Below are 22,441 nucleotides of genomic sequence, written 5' to 3' on the forward strand. Positions count from 1 at the left end.
GAGAGACACAAAGGGACAGCTCCCCTAGCCCCGTCACAATACCTGCATTCAACTCTTACATTCATGAGAGCAAAATGCCCACTGGACCATCAAGATGTGCAAATCAAATCAGCTCCGTAGGCATAAAATCCCTAGATATTGGCTGCTCTGCTTGGGCAAGAATTACAAAATTGAGCCTTTGTTCAAAAAGCATGTCCCAAAGAGAGAAGCCACTAAATCCTAGAGCACCCAGGAAGTAGAAACTTGCACCACAAGTTATGTCTAAGTGCTCTGCGCTCCCTGGCTCGGAGATACAATGAGGAGTCTGTCCACAGCCACTCTGCCCGCTGGGTCCTGGGCCTCCTGCCTCTCGAAAATGCACTTGCAGAGAAAGCTGGTGCTTCCCGTGGTCCGCAGGGCTTCTGGGGACACGCTGTTCTGGAAACCTCGTCACCAAAAGCTGGCTCTGCAGACCAAAGGCCCTGGAGCCTCACTGGTCTCAGCAGCAGGCCAGGTATGTTCCCACATTGGGGCATCAGGAAGGGCACCTGGGGCCCCAGGAGGGGAAGGAGTGAGCCACGTGTGCCACCTTTAGTGACGTGATCTTAAGGCGGGGCAGGGGCTTGCTGAAGCGTCACCCTGGAAAACGGAGGCACAGCATTTCCAGTTCTGAAACCGAACCCCCTGCCTCCAAAACCCTTCCTCACCAGCCCCAAGTGGCCTCCTGCATCTTACCAAGTGGCAGATGAATGAGATGCTGCCATCAGTTCCGTGGCCAAGCCCTGAGCCCTGGTGGTACCCTAGCTTTGCCAAGGCTGCGGGCGGTCTCCTCCTGATCCCTTCCCTGGCGAAAAGGCCAGGATGAGGCCAGGGATGCTAAAGACGCAGACTGAGCCGACCTGAGCCCCAGTTCTGCCACTTACACATCGTGTCCTTGGAACAAGCCCTCGGCTTTTCTAATCCTTCATTTTTCTTGTCCTGCAAACTAGGAACCTTAACAAATGAAAGAAGGCCCCCCACCGTGAGAGCTCATCCCTCAGTACCCCCCACGGGCCTCCTGCTGAATGGAGTCACTGCGTTCCGTCCCGGCAGCCTATGCCCAGAGCCCCTCTCCTGCCCCTCGCTCCCCTCACCTATTATGCCCGTCTCCAACACAGCTGTCAGAAAGCCCAGGCAAGGTCCACTCCATGCCCCTTCCATCCATCCATGGAACCTCTGCCACAAGCCTGGCCCCGCTCCACAGTCTCCCTGTCCCCTCCCCCAACCATCAAGGACACCAGGTATTTTAAAAAGCAAATCTGGCCTCCACCTTAAAAAAAAAAGGCACCAACCTTTCCACACAGAATAACCCTAAGGCCCACTTGACCCAGACCACTCTCCCTCACACCACAGAAGGCCCGTCCCACAGGGCACTGTTCCTGCGCCTGCACGCCCCATCCTGCTCCTCTGCCTGGCAGGCTCCTACTCAGTCCACAAAGCCCAGCTCAAATATCTCCTCTGTGAAACCCCCTGCTTCCTGCTGAAGCAGACACTGTTTCTCTGCGTAGGCTGAGCAACAGCCAGTCACGATCTGCCTCCCAGGCCGCTCCATCGACCCACTGGCCACACGTAGAGCTTCCTGGGGTGGAGAATCAACCCAGCACTTCTCAGACTTTACGATCCATAAAGGCCGCGATCCCAGGCCCCAGGTGGGCGGGTCTGGGCTGAGACTCTAGTTGCCGCAGGTTCCCAGATGAGGCTAAGGTTGACATCCAAGGGCCACACTATCGCAGGACAAGAGTTCTAGACCTCCTTCTTCCAGTAATGAGCCACATCAGCACGTGCAGCCCCTTCCCTTCAGGACCCCAGTCCTGGTTTCCAGGACAGAGGCATCTCCAAGTCTCCTGCTGCTGGCCAAGGTCAGCCTAAGGACAAACCCGAGGCCGCTCAGAAGGCCTTTGTAGCCCCTGAAGAGGTACACCTGAGAGAGGCACCCCAGCTTGCGGCTGGCCCCACCCTGGCTGGGGGGCGTCCTGGGCGCCTCTTCATGGGTCATGATTTGATACAAACAGGTCAGCAGACAGCTTTCTCCAGCCCCGTGAGAACCTCAATGTGAATTCCTCTGACTTCAAAACAGGGTTTTCTTTCAAATGAACAAATCTGTCACATCATGTACATGTAAGTTACCTAAGCAGGGATTCCTAGAATGTACCCAAATGGAACTAAACTTGTGAAGATCTTGGGAGATTCATCGTTATCAACGCCCAGGACCAACACCTGCTTGACTGACTTAGCAAGAGAGGCAGCCTGCAGCTTATTAAAATGCCGCCTACTACACCTCCACCTGACCAACCGATGTTTACACGGGTGGCAGGGTAAAACCCCTCGGAATTCCCTAGAGACCAGGATCCCAGCAGGCTCAGGGGTGAATGGCTCATCACCACCCCACAGCATGCTGGGAATAAGCCCGTGAACACCAAACCATGGGCAAGAGGCCCTAGGATTGCACCTCACGTGGCCCAGGAGCTGAGGGCCAGCATTACAAGGGTCACTGGCCTGCATTCCAGAGTGCCCCAGGCCAGCCTTGGAACTGCATTCCAGAACCAGTGTCCAGGGACCGTGGCCTTTCCCGCATGGTTACCTGTGGCTCCCAGAAGCTGCAGCAGGGACAAGCCTGCCTCCCTGACGCTGAAATCATCAATAAACAGTGCATACTCAATGGAAATATTTGTTCTCAGGGTCCCCTAAAGGGCAGATCAATGTCCAAATCCTATGTGACATCCCCCCCACAACCACCACAGAGCAGGCCCTCTCTTGGTGAGTACTTTCAAAATAAAAGAATACTTTTAGTGGCACAACTACAAAAGAAAGGGGGGTCGGGGTTAAGAGTTATTCCAAGAGGGCAGGGCTGCCTCCTGCTTCTTAGGCCGGGACCTTTTGGGGGTATTGTTCAGCACGTTTATTTAAAGGGCTCGGCCTTTCTTCTCTCAGCAGGACCCCAGTTCTAACACCCGTTCAGAGGCTGCAGATGTGTCCCAGGACTGGTCCCCCCAGCAGCATCCCAGCCATCTGCAAATGAAGGGGCAGCAGCTGGAGACTGGGAAGCAGATGGCCCTCCTCATTTGAATGGGTTTGATCCCACTCCTGGGGCTCTGCTAGTTAGGGCCAGGCCCGCATGGTGGCTGGAGGCAGAGACTATAGCCCAAGGAACCCTCAGCAAGAAGCTAGAAGGGAATGACCTCACGGAGGGTTTCCCAAATTCACTTTCAGGAGGGGACAGGGGGCCTCCAGGGTGGGCATGACGTAGCCCCAGCTGGTTTTGTACCACAGGACTGGGAAAGGCGGGTCAGAGTCACAAGGATCACTGTTCTTAGCTGTTTTGCAGAGAAAAGCAAAACTCCCCCTCCTGGGAATGCCGTCCTAGAGGACTGAAATCCACGTGAATTCAGGAAATTCCAAATTAAGATGGCCCCACCATGGTTAACCAGAGCCCTGCCCTAGGCCACATATTTGCATAGAGATAAAAACTTTGAGAAAGCAAACAAATCTGAAGAGTCCCTACCTCTCAGCAGAGTCCCTTTCAAAACCCCAGACCTGCTGGACCTGGGAAGGGTGAGCCTCCCGACATGCTGACCGCTGGGAGCGAGGGGATCTCAGGGGGGCCAGGTGCAGACCAGCACCCGCCAGGCCAAGCTGGACTCTCCCGTCTGCCCAGCCCTTGCCCAGCCCTTGCCATCTCCCTGCTCCCACAATAGCCTGGCAAGAACCTGCCAATCAGGGAGAGACAGCGCCAGAAGAGACCATCAGGGAGCCGGCCACCTGACCTGCTCGAGCGCAGCCCGGCCTGCTCATCAGCTGCACCCCATCACCAGGCAGCCTCTGGGCCACAACAGAAACCAGCAAAGGACAGTGAAGAGGCCAGGCCCTGGATGGTCACCTGGCTGGACGAGGGGCAACCTAGCAGGCAAGATGGCTGGCAGGGAGTCTGGCCAGCAGGTTTGCTGGAGAAGCAGGGTGGATGGCCACCTCCTTGAGGTGAATGTCAGCTGGCAGCAAAAGTCCCCAGCAAATCTTCGACCTGGTACCTAAGCCCACCAGCCTCATTCCACTCCAGCACACTGGCCTCCTGGGGTTCCCCCAACCCCCTGGCCATACCAAGCTTCTCCCCACCCCCCGCAGCATCCTCGCCTTGGGCTGGAACTGGCTCCTCATTTCTACCATTATTTGACACAAACCCCTCTCCCCGCTTGACAGGACTTGAGGCTGTTTCCTGCTTGCTATTCTTTCTCCACAGAACCTGGCTCATAGTAGTGTCTCCACAAATAAAGTGAGAAAAAATGAACGAACAAACTCAAACAAGCCACATGAATGATCCTGCCACCAGAAAAGTCTCTGCTGAGCTCTGAAACCTGAATCGCCCCCAGGGCTGTGAGAATCTGGGGGAAAGCTGCCCTTCTCCTTCCAGGCAGGGATTCCACAGCCTCCCTCCACCAGGAACCCCTCACCTCTACGTGCCAGCAACCCTCGGCGTCCACAGCCACTGTGCGGAAACCTGTGCAGCATGCAGCTTGCTAAACCAGTCCCGCGCGCTTCACGTCCACTGCCACCAATCAGGGTTCACCTATTTTTTAAGCCGCCATATTGAACCTTGCTTTAAAAATGGGCTCTATTCCCTGGCCTCTTTCCCCACTAGGGACACCATTCCTGGCCGAGGAAGGGCAGGTGTCCCTGCTTCTGCCCTTTCATTCTTGGAACTATTTCTCTCTTAAAGAGGGAGTTTCTAGTCTGTTCCTAATCTCTGCAGGGAGGTGACTAGAAGGGCCAGGTAGGCTTTGGTACTTCTCCTTTCCATAATCACTGGTTGTAGGAGGTCCAGGTCCAGGGCCTTGATTTTCCACTGAATTACAAGTCAAAAAAGCTGGAAGAGTGGGGCACAGCGTGTACATCTGTAATCCCAGCAACTTGGGAGGTTGAAGCAGGAGGATCACAAGTTTGAGGTCAGCCTCAACAACTTAGTGAGGCTTTAAGCAACTTAGTGAGGTCCTGTCTCAAAATAAAAAATAAAAAGGGTTGGGGATGTGGCTCCGTGGTTAAATGCCTCTGGGTTCAATCCCATACCAAAAAAAAAGATGCTGGGAAGAAAAGTTTGACATGTTATCAAAGTGGCAAAAAAGGCTAATGGATTGTAGAGTCCAGGGCAGACATCGGAAGCATCTGGGACAAGGAAGATCTGAGGATAGCCTGCCCGCCCTTCTGGTCCCAACTTAGTCTGGTCACTGGGGCCCAGGGCAACAGAGAGGACGGTTTTCTTACTGATAAGATACACCTTACCAGAGGTCATTCTAGAAGAATCACAAAGTGGTATTTGGTATTTCCATTGCCTGAGATTTTTCCTCAAATTACTTTAGGGGAATAGGTGTGAATATGGGAGAAAGAAACAATCACCTGTGTCCTAGTAAGTTTAACAGTACAAAGGCGGATTTAGAGAGGAAAGGAAGAGGGGGCCCTCACAGCATTCCGCAAAATCGCCTCCTCTCAAGAACGAAGAGCCAGCTGTGCACTCTGTCTCTCACTCCTAGGCCTGGTGCCTGCTCACCACCTGGCAGGTCCTGGAGGATCACTTCATCTCCAAGAGTCGCCATGACCTGATCCATAAGATGAGAACAGGGGCCCCGGGGATCTGCCAGGTTGCTCAGAGTAGAGACAATGTGCCGAAGTACCTGGTGAAGCCTCCTGCACAGGGCAGCCCCCTAATGGCAGCCAGCTACCTTCATCACTATCTCACCCTCATTACCTCAGACAAGGGCTAAAGGAACGTGACCTCAGCACCCAGGGCCTATCAAGCAGCTCCCAGGGGGAGGCCATGCAAACGACTGCACAGCTCTGCCACCACCGTGGGTCCCACCACAACTGCCTGAGCAAGCCCCGCCACCGTGCAGCTGGTGGAAGGCAGGTGGCCGCAGGGCGCTCCCTCGCTGACCTGGACAGCAGAGCCCGCCCCACCCACCCCAGCACCGGACAGCCCCTCCGCGACCTTCGCAGGGTCTAGTCACCTCTTGGGAGCCTCCCACAGAAGACTCCTTTGCCCAGACATGTTGTGCCCCGCTGCCCACGGCACAGCTGTGACTGACTTTCCTCGGCAAGGGAGAAAAATGTCAACTCTGAACCACTTGCACTATGAGCAGCAAGAGGGTCACACCTCTAAAATCCTTGAGATAATAAAAAGGGCTGGACAAATCCAGAGCCTAGAGCTGTTTTCTGTTGCATGAATGTAAATGCCTCTCACCAGCTCTATCTTATAGATCTCTAGTTTTAAATTCCCTTTAACAAGGAGGCAGGGTGGGGAAGGGAAGAAACCCTGATTTAGGAAGCGTCTACCCTGGCCAGGAACTGTGGAGGGACTTTACGTCATTTGCATTTAATCTGCACGGTGCCCTTCAAGATAGATATTACCTTTGAGGGTCATTATCTTTGACAAGTGATCTAACTTGTCTAAGGTCAGAGACACAGGAGCTAGTGGAGACATTCGAACTCAGCTCCCAAGGCCAAGTTCCTCTGCAAGTTTGTCTCCAGAAAGAAATCTTATTCATGTCTTTTTTAATGTCATTACAGAATCCGGATTCAACGTATAGTGGAGTCCTGATCTTTCAAAGATGTGAGTAATCTCAAATTATTAATATCACCTAAGATATATTCAATAGTGTGCCAACCACAGCCATCTAAGAAAGCAGCACATCTTTGTGGAAATCCGGGAGGCTTAGCAGGACAGGAAGGAAGCTTTATGAAGGCAGCCACAGGCCTGCAGGGCAATCCCACTGTCAACTGACATCTGAACTTGAAGGGTATGAAGGAATTTAAACTCTCACCCTGACCTCTGCAAAATCCTGACATTCGATTTCTAACAACCCAGCTCCCCTGCACACACAGACCCACACGGTTGGCCTTTTTCCATGTCTGGACACTTTTAAAACATAACAATTGGCCACATATGGAAAAGAAACTTCATAGTCAACTGTCAAGTGTCAATACAGGAGTTCTAAGGTTAGAAAATAATCATGACAATTTATACAGAGTTCACTTTATTCATAATAGACCTGTGAATTGAGCTGTTTCTAGGCAAGGCGCAACATAAATCATGTAAATAAATATGTCCCTTGTTCTCGTTCCTGATTCTATCAGCATTTTTCTTAGGAGCTATTTTTAACCTCCTCATAAAACACGTTCACCATAACCTGAAATTCTATATGCATACATTCCACTCAGAAATGACTTGGGATTTATAGTTCTTTCGTTGGACAAGGGGTTAAAGGAAAGCATACACCACAGCTTAGCTCCCTAACTCAGGCCAGTCAAAAAGAAGAAATTTTTTATTCGTAGGATGTGGCAAAAGTCCACAATGGGGTGTGGACTTTCAGGGGAGCCCAAAAGTGGAATAAATGACACATCCAACATCTTAAAACTCCTACATGGTGCAAGTTTTCCAAAACCAAAATCACTGAAACTCTAAAGCATGCCTACTTGGCTTGACATCAGTCTTCAAGGATGATCACAGTTTACCCCTGGGACTGAACACCTGTTTGTAGAAACGAAATGTAAATGCAAAGGTCTGACATTGATAAACAGAGGCCACTGAAAGCCAGTGGTCATGCTGATGGAGCTACCATCTTGGATTTTCTATCATATCCCAACAAGGGGATAGTAATCAATCAGAGCCAGGGAGGGAGACCACGTGAAAGCGAGACCTCTGTTTATCTCTGAAGGAGACAGACGGGAAGGACAGCCAGAAGCACCCGCAGCCTGTTCAACCACGCTTCTCCTTCACTAAGTGGCCTCAATCCCCCTTCCCTAACCAAGGCCTGAGTGCAACCAAGCCAGGTCACCCAGGAGCCACCTGGGTTACAGCAGGAGGGAACGGGCTGGTTCTGGAGGTTCAAGGCCCCACTTTCCTCAAAGCAGAAGTCATGGTGCACACAGCTCACGTCATCAGGTTTGAGGGCCCCCAACTGGTCAAAGCCAAGCTCGTGGGGATCACTCCAATTTGCCAGAGCCACCATGGGCAAAATGGCACTGAGGCGCACTGTTCAGAGCTCAGTGGCCAGTCACAGGGGCTGTGGACCTCACCACAGTTAGTCCAAGGAAAGGCGAAGCAGGGAGGCGGCTGGAGGAGGAGGTGGAACCACCTGCCACAGCAACCACCAGTTGCTCTCCAGCTCTCACGGGGGACACGGCAAAGACTGCAGGACCTTAGGCTAAAGTCAGCCCTCAAGGAAAAAAACATAGACTTCTCTCTACGGCTGCACACGACCCACTGGATCATCTCTGTTGGGAATCAAAAAGGTGCTGTGGAAAGCCAGACCAGCTGCAGCTCCTAGCTCAGAGGAAGCTGGCACCCCCAAATCGACTTCCCACGTCTTCCTTTAGAGACTAAAATTGGCTTAAAGGGGAATGGAAAGTAAGACGGCTGATGAGCTGGGGTAGGCAGCCTGGAACAGCCACCAGGCTGAGTAACAGTCCACGGAGGGGGTACTGCCTACACTTCACCGAGAATGAACATTAAACAAACTCTTCCTGTTTAAACCCTGCCCCAGCTATTTCCCGACCACGTAATTACTCATTAAGTCTGACTGATATTAGCATCGTTCAGATGGGATGGCGCTGGCTGTGTGAATTCTCACCCTCAACTGGGCCAGAAAGGCTTAAACGACCTTCAGGTCAGGCTGGTGAGGGGCTTTTCGCTGAAGTACACCACGTTCAGTCTTTTAGCTGGTTAAAATAAGCAGGCAACATAAACAGAGGCACACCCCAAATTCAGATCAGAGGGAGTCAGTATAGAAATTTATACAACTGACACTTTTCTGGACTTGCCAGATTTCTGCTCTAGAAGTAATATTAAACACAGCTCTTTGTCTACGAATTGTGAAATACTTTATATACTAATAAAGAATGAGTACTTCATTGTGTATTTAACTGCATAAGCCTGCATTTGGTTTAATTGACCAAGAATAAGTCCTTGTTCCTCAGCTAACTATCAAGTTACAGTCAACTCTTAAATATTAACACTCAAATTGAGGAACAAAGATGCAGATAATGCAAAACAGAAGATTATTTTAAATCATTCACTCTTGGTATGCGGATATATTCTCTTTTTTTTTCCTTTCTTTTAACTTGCAATTAAATGCGTATGGTCGATATTATGGCATTCACAATACTTCTAACAAAGGACTTAAAACCACTCTGGAAGAATCTGACTTAGGGAGGTCTCCATGCAGATCCCACACTCAATTTCTCTGCTATGAACTTGGGACCAACCTGCCCTGGTCCATGTCAGCATTACCCCCAAGGAGACTGCTGGGAAAGTGGCTTTTTTAAAAAGCATGCAAACTACTTGTTTCCCAGGTTGGTGCTTTTTGGAATTGCACTTTGCGAGGGTGGGAAAGTAATTAAGGGTTCAGGGTTGGAAAACCCTTTTTATTTTAGCTCCTACTGGGCGGGTGTAAACAAAGATTCCCTTAATGTCAACAATGACTTAATTAACCAGAGTAGGTGACAACTCAGGAAGAATTTGAAAGTAAGAGTTCCCTTCTCTCTGTAATCAAGCTTCACTACACTCCAGAATATTAATCAGCAGAATCGCACTTGGCATTGAGAACCACTCCCTTCCTGAATCAATAACTGCTCTAACTCCATTCAGCTGTCCCCATAACAATGGGTGACCCTGGAAACAACCAATTTTAATCTGCAATATGAACCTAAATCTTCTAGTGTTTTCTCAAGTCAGTTAGGTAGACCCAAGCCACTGTCACCACCTGAGAGAGGGCCCAAAAGACAAATGTGCACCAGGATATGACACAGGACAATGCTGCAGTGACTGGGCCAACAGAAAAAGTTCTGCAGGAACTTCTCAGGCACATTCCTCTCTGGTCCAACAGACATAATCTAAACTGAGCTTTCAAGTAAGCAAACCAAAAAGCCTTCCAAGATAAGGCCTTCTTAGAAGGTCAGAGTTGAAGATACCGTTAACCCAGGCTATAGCTACGTTAACCACAGAAGCCGGACGGACAGACAGACGGACGGACGGGGACTCACACACATACCAATGTGGCAACTCCAGAACCCAACCTGGAGCTGCTCTGGCTGGCTTTCAGTTGTTAAAAGCTCCTTTCTCACCTACAATTCAGTTACTTTCTAATCACCTCTGACAGCAAAGCAAAACTCAACAGGTGAACTAGTCTTAAAGCTCCAATCAGATGGCAATACTGGACCAATAGACAAGAGACCTGCGGACCCTACAGAGAGCAGGCACCGCTGTCACCTCTGTCCAAGGACAACTCTCTTCTCCAGTGTCTGCTCCTTGACACTGCACCAACTGGCCCACCCAAGGGACTGGGAAGACCCTTCCCCACTTGCTGGGGACACTGCTGACAATAACGTGCACCAGGCGCTTACGAGATGCCAGGCCCGCAGGGGCGATGCCCACGCCTGTGATCCCAGGGAGTCGGGAGGCTGAGGCAGGATGGTCACAAGTTCAAGGTCAACCTCAGCAACACAGTGAGACTCTACATACTTAGTGAGACCCTGTCTCAAAATAAAAATAAAACAGGACTAGGACACAGCTCAGTGAAGTGCCCCAGGGTTCAATCCTCAGTAAGAGAAAGATGCTCTCGGCCCTAGGCTGACTGCTCTTTATGTCCAGGTCAAACAGAAATCCAACAACCTTTTGTGCAGCAACCAGTTAGAAGGCTTCTGAGAATAATACTATTCATCAAATGTTAACAGAGACCCTGAAGACCGGTGTATCAAACCCTCAGATGTCGGAGAAGAAAACTGAGGCCCAGGGGCTCTGTGCCTTTTCAAAGCCCCTTCTTTGGGGGCCGTTGGCACCTCTCTAAACCGCTTTCTTTCATCTTAGGTCTCTCAACTTGGGATGCAAACCTCATGGGAACTATGAGCCCAGAAAAGTACACACAAGGACATGGTAAAGCGTGACCTACAGTTTCAGGAAGTGAGTGCTACACCCTGACCCCAAAGTGATCCACAGGTCCCCCGTCAGGAAGATCTGCTGTCAACAATGCCTGAGTTGTTGGATATAAATTCTTACACAGAACCCCGGGGGCCCGTCACCCCTCTCCCCTGCTCTTCCTTCTCTGCCTCACCTGTCTGTCCCGGCACGTACACATGTAGTTTAGACTTCCTTCAGTAATTAAATGTGGTAAAAGAATTCCACCAGGACCATTTTACACTTTATGTTGAAATAAACTCACAATAGCACTGCCCTGGAAATCCAAAATGAAAAGTGACAGTTTTTTTCTAACCTGGGCCATTCCTGAAGCCCACACTGTAGGAAATCCCAGCTCAGCTTCCTCAGCCTGTGCAGTCATGGACTCAAGGGAAAGCCGGCAATTAGGGAAACATCCATTTTAATTATTAGCAAAATTAAAGAAGTACAGGCATGACTTTCAGAAACCGGGAACAGTTTCCCTCACATTACGCCCTTTTAAAATGCATCACCACTGCAAATTACATTGGCCCTGATGTCACAGCACAAGTCACAAACAGGCGGTTCCATGATGGCCTGGAGCAGTAGCTTGTACCAGCCCCAGACACAACTCCTCCTCCCAGATCCCCTTTGCAGAGACGACAGGCGCCGGGATGTCACTGCACCTGGCAATTATAAAGTCCAGTGCCTCTGTGTCCCCAAGACTGCCCCTTCCTCGCTTACAGATTTGGATGAGAAGTGCCTTGGTCCTGATCCTTTTGTGTGACGCATGCGCAGGGTCCCCCTAGGGACCCACCCCACTCAGACTCTCATCTTTGGATGCCAGCACAGCCCTCCTTGTGGATGTCCCTGTTTGGGCCAAGGAGGCTGGGCTTTCTGTCCCCTCCCAACCCACCCCGCGAGCCCCACGCATTCCCACAGCAGCTCAGCTGAACCCAGACATCACACAGGACCAGGCGGGCTCTCAGAGCCAAGCAGGCACCAGGTGGGCTCGGGGCAAACAGGTTCATTAAGTGGCGATGAGAGCCGGGATCTGCCGTTTTACTCTCGGATTACCACTCGAAAATAACTCGGCTACCGATATTCCCTGCTGATGACAGACTCAACGCTGCACCAAGCGGAGGCTGGGCTAATGAACGCTGTCTCCTCGGAGCTGGGGAAAAGCTTGCAGATCTGCCCAGCTGAACGGGACAGCCAATAGAGTCCTCGCGAGTGGCCTTCGGCTCTTACAGTTAAGTCCCCAAAGACAAAATGCCAATGCCTGCCCTGGGAGACCTGAAGTTCTCAGAGATGAGGGCGACCCCCTGGCACACTCCCTTTCTGGTCTCTCTAAAACAGGCTGCCACTCTGTGGCGCTTGCTTAAGTATTATGAATTACAATGGCTTAAAAGAAGTAGCACGTCAAGCCTCTCTCCGCAGCACTTCAGGGACTTCTCCATAAACAATGAAAATCAAGCGTCAGCATTGCAGAGGCTGGCAATTTCCCTTAGTGGTCCCCTTTGGTCAGAAAACAGCAATTCTTTACTCTGAAAGCAAAATCCCTCCAGCGAGAAAGCTACTGCAGGAGGCTAGAGATGACCGTCACCTTCCCGAGGCACGTCCCTTCCACAGCTCTCCTGGGCACTGGCTGCCTCCCTGCCCAGCAGAGACGCACTCAAACCTGCAAACTACACCTTCTGCTGGCCGCCTGGCAGCCAGGAAAAGGGCGGCCCATTCTGAAACAGGCCATCCCATTCCCTGTCATGTCCCCCAGCCAAATCCCCCAAACAAACTTGGTACCCTGAGAGTGAAATTAAATAACTTACCTTCCGGCTCTATCGTGGTATCCTCAACTAAATTGAAGGAGGGCCGGGCCCGGGACAAGGTTGCCATGGTGACCACGACCAGGCAGATGAACCGACCCCAGTTGACCATGGTTACGGTGCCAATCCCCAGTCCTCTTCCATATCTCCATGTGGACGTTAATCCCATCTGCACACTTCCTCCAGGAGCATGGACCGCCGGCAGGGCCTCAGCCCACGGGGGGCTCAGCAGGCAGGGCGCTGCGGCGGGGCTAGGCTCCCTGCTGTGCTGCTGCAGCAGCCACTGAAAGAGAGAGATGCGGCCGGTCAGTGCGGTCCTCCCCAGCGCCACTCACTTGGACCCAAAGGGGTAAAGCCGTTCCTCGGCATCGCCAGCGTGTGCAAACAGCTCCTTTCCGTTAGGCAAAGGTCTTCCACCTGAGCTCACCTCGGAGCACAGGTGTGTCCACCAGATGGGTCCCCAAGATGTCCAGCTGATCTTTTTTAAAGAGCACTTTTAAGAAACAGTAGCTACACAGCCCAGAGCAACACGCACTGCCCCGGGGGTTAGGCAGTGTGCTCTTCCTCCATCCAACATCGCCTCTCCGAAAGGCAGAAGCGACTCGACCTTAGTTTCAAGGGCAACTACAAACACAAGTTAAAAATGCTCGGGTTGGCAGAACCAGCCTCGTTAACTCCTCGGTCCAGCTGGGCTCTCGGAAGCTGACTGGCGGCGGCGGCTGCCTACAGCCGGGGTTTCAGCTGGGTTGGAGCTGGCGGAGCGTCCAGCAGCACTGCAGCCCCAGAAAGAAAGGAGGCCAGCGGAATCCAAAGAAACCCGGGAAGACTGCAAAACATTCCCACCAGTTTACACTTGTCAGGACTCATTTTCAAATGCAGACGTGTATTTCAATCTTTCGCCAAGCAGCCCCTTACAAAGGACGAACAGAACGGCAATACATTCAAAGCAGCTGATCCAAAAAGGGATTCAAAGCGCAAATTCCTTTCCAGGGACTCAATGGCAGTAAAGGCCTACTAAATGTCCTCGACCTATGTCAAGGGGCTTAAGCAACAGCAGATGCAAACTCTGATGAATAATGCAGGAGGTTAGTAGTGACGATGATGAAATCTAAGTTATCGTGGTAAGTGATGGCCCGGGAACTTTCAGTATGCTCACCTACTGGCAGCAAAGTTGCCAAGCGGAACTCAACTTACTATTCTGTTCCACCCACTTGATCCAAGGCAAAGAGAAGTTTCCAAGCAAGCTCAAAACAATCCAAATAACTTTAAATTCATTCAGTATCTTCAGTGATCGTGTTGGAGCGAAATGCACAAACTTTGGAGAACTTGAATAAAGCAATCCCCAGAAAAGGTAGATCAACCTTGGGCTTCAGGGTCTGTAAACCACATGAAGGAACCACACTGGGGGCGGGCTGAGACCTACAACAGGAACTTCCCTACCCCTCTGCTTTTAGCATGAGGACTTCATGTTTCAAATCACCACCTACAATTGCAACACTGCCAGGGCCTCCCTAAAGCTCTAGCCTAAAAACTGCTTCTTTTAGCCTTGACTGAGGATGGCAACAAGTGCTGGCAAAGGGGATGCACCATGTCCAAGGGCGAGACCATGAAAACCTCTGCGTTAAGGACAGCACAGGTCAAACAGCAAGAAATGTGAGCCTGTGCATGAGTTGTGTGCTCAGACGGCTTGAAGCATTTCTTCCCCGTAACTTCTCTAAAGATAATTCTGTATCTATTTCTACATACAGGCGGGAGGAAGGTACACAAACATTCTCATCGATTTACTAAGCAGCTCCACAATGCAGGGGAATTTTCTGCCTCTGGGGCAACTTGAGTAACAGGCTTGCTTACGTCCTGGCAGGAGGTCTTGCCCCCAGTTGCCTCCCCAGCCACCTCACCAGCCAGCGCCTGCCCCTGCCCAGCAGACACTCCTTAGCCCTAGGCGGACAAAGGTGGACAGTGCCCCTGGCTGAATATCAAGCCATTCACCTGCCCCCACCAATCGGACTAGAAACTTGAATTTCAGCTGTGTGCAGGATCAGGCCCATGGCGACCCCTCCTCAAATCTCTGGAAGGCGGAGACCGAAGGCGGCAGGTCTGCACAGCTCCTCACCAGAGTGGACAAAAGTGTAGTGCGACCTCCTAGGCAGGATAATTAGGTCCCGAGGCTCGGTGTTGGGAACACAGGCCCAGCATGCTGCTGGCGGCCACAATCCCGGCTTCCTGCCTTCAATACCATAATCCTTCCTGGAGTCTGAGCCCCAGTGAAAGCCCCAGCGTGTTTATTTTTCCCCCTGAAAGGGAACTCTCTGCTCAGCCTGTGTGCGGGAGGAGTTGTCACTCTGATGGATGGCTCTTCACGGTCACCCGCCCCTCTGGTCCATTTTCACCTCAGCACAAGCCTGCCCCCAAAGACAGGCAAAGTGACCCACAGAAAGAGCCTGGCTGGGCAGTGGTCCCACACCAGACCTGTGCTGGGTTCTTCAAGGCAGCAGAACATGCCCAAACCCCCACCCTTCCAGAAGGCAGCCAGCACAGCCCGGCCTTACAGGACTCCACCTGTCCTTTGCTAGCTCACCAAATTTTGTTCTGGGGTAGCTTTTGCATGAGCAAAGTCAACAGTGCCAGAAAAGGTAGGAGATGCTGGCCTTAAGTGCAGCAGGCGTCCCAGGAAGCCTCCCTACTGGCCAGAGCTGCGTAGGGCAGAGAGGTATCACGGAGTCAAGTCTAGGGAGGAAGGAAAAATTCCTCAATCTACTGAAATCTCAAATACAAGCAGACCCAGGACCACAATAGCTGTGTTAATGCTTGAAATCCACTGAGCACTCGGGAGCAGCTTAGGGGTGCTCATCATCACCACCCCGGTTTCATTGTAACATTTCTTTCATTTGTCTGCTTGGAATATCCTGTTTTCTCCCCCAACTCGGGGCGCTAAAGAGCTCAGAGAAAAATCTGCATTTTAATTGACATTCCAGCGAGAGGGAGAGGGGCGCCTGATTGCTTTTCTATTCAAACTAAACAGGCTTTTCAGATGAAAATGAGTAGAAGCTGGTGGAAGATTTACAGGGATTTGGGACCAAGGGGACAATGGAGTTTTAAATGTTGATAGCGTTTCACACCAAACACATAATGGGTGCCCTGAGTCTGAAAGCAGGTTTGCCTTTAAGGGTGGGTTTTATTGAGCTGGGGAGAGGAAAGACAGTCTTGGAGGGGAGTTTCAAGGGAGCGGGCTTCGAGCGCAGCGGCGGAGGGCGGTCGCTCCCGGGCCGCCTTCTGCGCCAGCACCCCTGGCCGCAAGGGTCGGAGCCAGCGCCACGCAGGGCCCTCGGCCGACTCCGCGGCGCAGTCCCGGCGCTAAAAGAATGAGCGCGCAAGTTAGAACTCGTCTGCGCTTTCGACATCTCCGAGCGGCAGCAGGCGGAGCAGGCAGAAGAACTAGAAAACGTCGGGCCAGCTCGCCCCCTAGCCCCAGGCGCGCTGCGCTCCCACCTACGCCCACGGCGGCTGCGGGCGAGGGGTGCCCTGCACCAAAATCCAGGACCCGAGCGCCCCTCCCCAAAAGTGCCACCCTTTGGGAGATGGCCCTGCCCACCCCCCAACACACACAGCGGCTCCCTCCCGGGAAGGTCGCCCCTCAGGACCTGGATGGGACGGGGCGGGCGCTCCACGGGCTCAGGAACGAGGCACCCCGAGGATGCCCCTCCCGAGCCCCAGCCAGAGGCGCAGTGCCACCGGCAGGCAGCCCCAGCTGCACGCCCGCTCCCAGCTCGGAGGAAGGTGCGCAGCCGGCAGGTCTGAGATCGCCGAAGTTTTGACAGGGTGTGGGTGTCAGCCGCAGAGGCCGATGTCAGTATCTGAACGAGGGCGCTGGAGGCAGGTCGCCCCAAATGCCAGCCGTCAGCACGCACCCTCCTCCCCATCACCTATCCAGCCAAAGAGGGAGGACAGGGAGCGCCCCCACGGTGCCACCTCGCCCTCACCCTCTGCGGGGGCACCGTGCGCCCTGCGCCGCGGGCTCCCACGGCGCCCACTCTCCCGGCTGGCGAAGCTCCCGGAGGCGTCCGGCGCGGCGATTACCTTGAATGGCAAGGCTCCTCCTCGGTCTGTGCTGTCCCGAAGCCCGGCGTGGGTCGGGATGCAGCAGGCGACGAGCTCGGGGGTGAAACTCCAGCGGGAGAGCGGTCCTCGGGTCCCGGGGGGCGCACAGGCTCCGCGGCTTCACGCGCGCCCCAGGCTGCGGAGGAGCGCGGGCATGACGCCGCGACTGCCCTCGGATTTGGGGAGCGAGGGGAAGAAAGGGCTCGGGCTTGGCGTTTCCTCCTCCAAACTTTGCTCGCAAGTTGCGAAAGCTCGGGACGCGCAGGGAGCCGCGGCCTGGGGCCCGGGGGCTCGCGGCCGCCCCCGCCAGCCCGGGGAGGAGTCGCCGCGCCGGGCCAGGTACGCCGCCCGCAGCCGCGGCGCCGAGCTTTGTGGCGGCCGCGCTCGCTCGCCGCGCTCCGCTCCGCACCGCCGCCCGCTCGGCTCTCCGGCGCTCTCCTGCGCCGCGCCCGCGCCGCCGCCGCCGCCGCCCGCGGGTCACGCCCCCGCTGAAACCCGAGCCGTTTCCTGGACGGCGGCGCCCGCTCTGCCAATCAGCGCCGGCCGGGCCGCCCCGAGCCCCGCGCCGCTCCCGACGCCGCGGAGCCGCCCCGAGACCCCAGCGGGGAGGCGAGGGGCCCGGCCGTGGTGGCGGCGGAGGGGTGCCAAAGTGTCCTCCCAATAAGGCCTGGTCCGCGCCCCGCGCCGCCGCCCCCTGCCTTCCCGGGCGAACGAGGCTGGCCAACGGCTTGCTTTGCGGTGTTTTATGTCAAGTTAGGAAACAGATGACAGAATGTTCTACCTTTAAAAAGTCTTCGTTGTACTGGAGCGAGAAATTTAGTGCAACTGAAGCTTGTGGAGAGGAAGCAACTTGCAACTGTTTGCAGGACGACGTTGCATTTTTCTGTCCTTAAACAACGTCTACCCAGGCCCTTCTATGGAAAGGGCATAGTGAATAGGTGATTTTGCGTAATTCGCTCAGCTACCCTTCAGGACAATCTTCCCGGTTTCTGATAGAGACTGGGGATCAGAGAGGTTAAGTAATTTACCCAGAATCACACAGCCTGGCTACTGGTTGAGCCTGACTTCTTAGCAAAAGCCAAAATCTGAACGAAAAAGAAAAGAGAAAGTGTTGTTTAATATTGTGTTTTTGGATTAATAGAAATTCGAAAGACACTCAAGAGGGCCTGGGGAATGTAGCTAGTGGTAGAATACTTACCTAGCATATGTGAGACCCTGGGTTTGAACCACAGGCAAGAGGAGTAGAGGGCAGGGAGAGACTAAAATCTCAGCTGCCATCAACAGCTATATGACCTTGAGCCAATCAATTCCTCTCTCTGAATCTTAGATTCTTTAACTGCAAAAATCTTATTTCTGATTCGTTAACTGAACACCAGGCTGTAACTGCCCCGAGTTCATATTTTCCATTTGTTTTTTTCACTAGGCCCTGTCTTCTGGATAATTTACTTTTGAATAAAAATAACTCTCCCTTCTCTCTCCTGAGCAGTTGTGTGTAAGTTCAAGGCCACATAGATTAAAACCTTAATTGTTTTCTTTAGAAAAGGTCAGTAAACCCAGAAATGCTTTTGAATTCTCCTGAGGCCTGAAGACTGAAGGAAACCGGGAGAACAAACCCAACCTGTGACATCAAATCCCCTGCCTTTGAAGGGGCAGTTGCCCCTGGCTGACAACATTGCACACTTTATGACGTCTGCAGAAATATTTTTTGAGATGTCACCTGATTCGAAAGTCATTTTGGTCACAGTAGAACCTGCAAGACTTTCACACAGATCACTTAGGAGCTGGGAGTAACCCGTCCATTTAAATGCCTCAGGCACATGGCTACCAAATTATAGTTTGGAAATTTGACAGCGAAAACAGTAGTCTACTTCTCAAGTGAAACTATCAGTCAGGATAGACTTAGCAGGAGGAGTATATTTTGGGTCAAATATACTAACCTGGGTCAGTCCCAGGACCTTTTAATTAGTGGACACTTCATGCTGGTGACACTCGGCCATTCCCTCCCACCCGGTTGTTCTCAAGTTCTCAGACCTGGGATCACAAAAGAGATGTGTCTGAGTGTCTGCCTGCTCCGAGCTGGCACTTACATCTTTATACTTCCCACCAATGGGAAACTGGAGGGTCTGGGGACAGAGTCCTTTCCCATCCTGCAATGGCTCCATCAGCCTTTGAAACGCTGTTAACACATTCTCACATAAATTAATGGTGCAGGAAGCCGGGTCCCTCTCTCCCATTCAGCAATAGCTTGATGCTCGCTGAATGGAAAGGAAGCCTCCGCCTGAAAATGACAAGTCAGAACACCTACTCTAAGGCCCAGATGCAGTTTGCAGAGTTTATTCTCCATGGGGTGAAAAGACAGCAATCCTTCCAAAGCCCCGGCTTCCATCCAGAGGCTCATTTTGAAGTGGGCAAAGCCCACGACAACAAACTTCAGTTCTGAGAGACGCACAGGCACGTTTGGAATTTTTTTTTTCCAAAAAAATCAATTCTGGCATCATATTTAGACTTCAAGTGACCTCAGACGGTCGGGGAAAGCTTTCACACCAGCGAGGCTTCTGAATGAGAAAATAATCTCTTTACAGTTTTTTCTCTTCCCCCTTCAAGTGGCTGGAACCCCTTTTGTTCCGGGGCCTCCCTTGAATGGTGTTGCTAATAAGCCTATTAATGGGCTTCCACGGCCGAGTGTGAATAGGTAAATAAGCCCCAATCTGTTGAGGTTCTGGGGCGAGGGCAGAAAAGCCAGCAAGAACTAAAGGGGACAGTTTGAACCGAGCGACCAAGGCCAGCACAGGTTTCGGCTGAAAGAAGCGCCAGACAAGGGCGCGATTCACCGTCCTCCGCCCCCTGCTGGGGCGCCTTTCTTCCCAATTTTACCCCCTTTACAAAATGTCTTGAGTCGGCATCCCCCCTCTTCTTCCCCCGAAAAGCCCTGAGACGCCCTTCTTTCTTCCTCTCTCGTAATGATACATCAATGGGAAGGAGGGACACCCAGGACACCGGAGCTGGATGCCCCAACGCTTCAAAGGGACAGATTGCGCTGCCGGCCGGTTGGTGGTGGGAAGCGAGAGGCCGGGGGGTGGGACCCTCGCTGCCACGGGCCTCCCTCTCTGCGGACATTGGAAATTTTCCTTTTCATAATTTGTTTTTTTAATGGGTGGCTGTTCCTTCACCCTATTGAAAGGCTAGATGAATAAGGGCTGTGACATTTAAGGGCTCATGAGCCCTGCTGCGGGCTGGGGAGGGGGGGGGGGAGCTGCCTGCGACGCTATGAATTTCATTCCTTAGGCGACATCTCAATAATGTCCACCGCATGAAAGAAGCACCGGAGAGGAGGGATCCAGCCCGGTCCAGGCCTTGAGAAGGCCACTACTCCAGGCCAGGGAGGGGCCGGGTCCCTGGCAGCTGCCGCCCGTCTTCAGGAAGCTGGCATTTAACCGAAGCTAAATCATCGATCCCAGCGCGGAGCCCCTCAAAGCTTCTCAACCGCGAACGGGCCTGAATCTCCAAGCCAAGACCTCCCTGGAGAGAGTCCTTCCTGAAGCACGCCTCCCTGGGAGGTGGCCCGCCCTGCTGCCTGAGTGTGAGAAGCTGCGGACAGCGCTCTTCAATAGCTGGGTGACTCAGGGACAGTTACTTGAGTTCTCAGAGTCTTCCATTCTCTCAGCTGCAAAATGTGAGAAAGAGAGGTCTCTTGGTGGCAGCTGTTGTACGGGCTCCATAGGAGGATGAACAGGTGAGGACAGGACCAACTCCAGACATTTTGGATCAGATGCTAGTCAGGGTTTTCTCCTGGGACTACTGGAGGATTAAACAGAGTGAAGAGCCTGGAACCAGCAGCCCTGCAACATTATTATTATGTTATTACGTTGTTGTTGTTACTGTGGACCTGGTTTTAACAGCCTGAGGCCATTGCTCCCCACATCTCCTCCCACCCTCCTGGCCCTGCTGAACTCTCCTGGCCACCTGAGATGACACTTGTCCTGGGAAGGCAGTCTCAGCTGCTGTCCAGAATACTGTCCTGAGCTAGGCTTTGCTGCAGTCCTGGGGAACCCTGCTCCCACCCCGCTGTCCCTGCAGGGGGCGAGGTGGCACTTTTCACAATGGAGGACACGTTTGGACCCCAAGAAAGAGCTTCTTTAAGACTATGAGGGGCATCTGAACAAAACTGGCCAGGGTGCTATGCCCCGTTGCTGTTTCTTGTGGTTTGAGAGACATGGTAGTGACTCCTAAGGAGACCTGCCATGGTGAGAAGTTCCCCAGGACACCCTCAGTCAACCAGCCAGGTGATTCCACCCACCCATGTCAGGGGCCAGGCCTCTTGCTCTCCACAGAACCGAGATATTTTCAGTAGAACTCATTATTTCCCCAAACATTATTATTTCGAGAAAATAATGGAGTCAGCTCACCTCCCTCCCTTCAAGTGTTCTAAGAAGCATTTGTGTTAGGGTTATTGTTGCTGTAAATGAAGCACTTTCAAGTTCAGGTGCATCAGATGCTCTGACACCTCTATTCACATTCCTATAGTTTCATCAGTTGAATTTGCATGGTCTTCAAAATTGGGGAAGAATTCAGGGCCATTTTGTGGCTCATAGGATGATAATTATCCATAATATTTTTAAAATATATGGAAGTGGGAACTGTTTCTGAATTGCCAAGGTTTGTGTTGAAGAAGTTAATGCTTAAAAGTCTTCTGCGCATCTGTCATTTACCAAGGGTGACCAGGTCTGTTGCTCGAAATGCAATGAAGCAGCAATTTGGGGACCTTGATTGCATTCCAGGGCCTCCCAAAAGCAAAAGCCACTACAAAAGATAGTGGGAGAATAACTGGGAGCCTTTTAATGTGTCTGGATATCAGGGATTGTTATTCATTTGTTTAAGATTACGGCAGCTTGGTTTTGTTGGAAATGTCGGTGTTCTTGGTCTTCTCCATGCCAAAGTGTCTGGGTATTTGCATCAAGTGGCTCGGGAGAAAGGGCACAAACACAAGATAAGCAAAATGGTCACTTGGCCTGTCCTGGCCCACAGCATACAGTGCTTGTGGTCATATTCTTTTGACTTTTCTGACTGTCTGAATAATTTCATAATAAAAAGCTGGAGAAAACACCAGGCAGGATATTCTGGAGTTTGGCCTCAACGCCGCCCTCTTGTGCCACATGCCCCCTCTGGCCCAGGCAAGTCCCCACCTTTGGCCCCTGGCATCTGCCAATCTGAACATATGAAGCAAACGTGATTGGTCAATTAACGGATTAGCCAAACCAGTCAGATGCAATGTTTACAAAGCCCAAAGCCTCCAGATATTTGATGAGCAAGTTGGGGTGTGGAAGGAGCCCCCAGCCAGGGCACACAAGGCTTGGGTTTTCATCTCAGTGCTGTCAAAGGGCTACTGTGTGATTCCAGGGAAGTCACTGAGCATGCTCCAACATACCCTCATCCTTAGCTTCACCTTCTTTTGCATAATGGAGGTCCCCCTCCTTCTAGCTTAAAAGATAAACTTACATATATTCTCTGGCCCACCTCTGAACATTCCCTGCCTCCACCTGGAGATCCAAAGAAGCTCAAACTTGTCATTTGCACATCATCGAAGGTT

The 22,441-nt window shown here is 52.2% G+C and overlaps 1 protein-coding gene across 10 annotated transcripts in view; it reads right to left on the minus strand.

Annotated features, from left to right (window-relative positions):
• The window catches only part of Fgfr2 (fibroblast growth factor receptor 2), a 98,978-nt gene extending 82,011 nt beyond the window's left edge, over nucleotides 1-16,967 (minus strand). For all 10 annotated transcript variants that reach the window (XM_047552137.1, XM_047552136.1, XM_047552135.1 and 7 more), the window contains exons 1-2: nucleotides 16,834-16,967; nucleotides 12,760-13,039 (exon numbers count right to left, since the gene is read on the minus strand). In XM_047552137.1, coding sequence (XP_047408093.1) covers nucleotides 12,760-12,925 — 166 coding nt within the window. In that variant the 5' untranslated portion in view covers nucleotides 12,926-13,039; nucleotides 16,834-16,967. The remainder of the gene's footprint in view (nucleotides 1-12,759; nucleotides 13,040-16,833) is intronic.
• Nucleotides 16,968-22,441: the final 5,474 nt, after the last annotated feature.

This window comes from Sciurus carolinensis, chromosome 5 (assembly GCF_902686445.1).
Source record: "Sciurus carolinensis chromosome 5, mSciCar1.2, whole genome shotgun sequence".
In the NCBI taxonomy this organism is placed as follows: domain Eukaryota; kingdom Metazoa; phylum Chordata; class Mammalia; order Rodentia; family Sciuridae; genus Sciurus; species Sciurus carolinensis.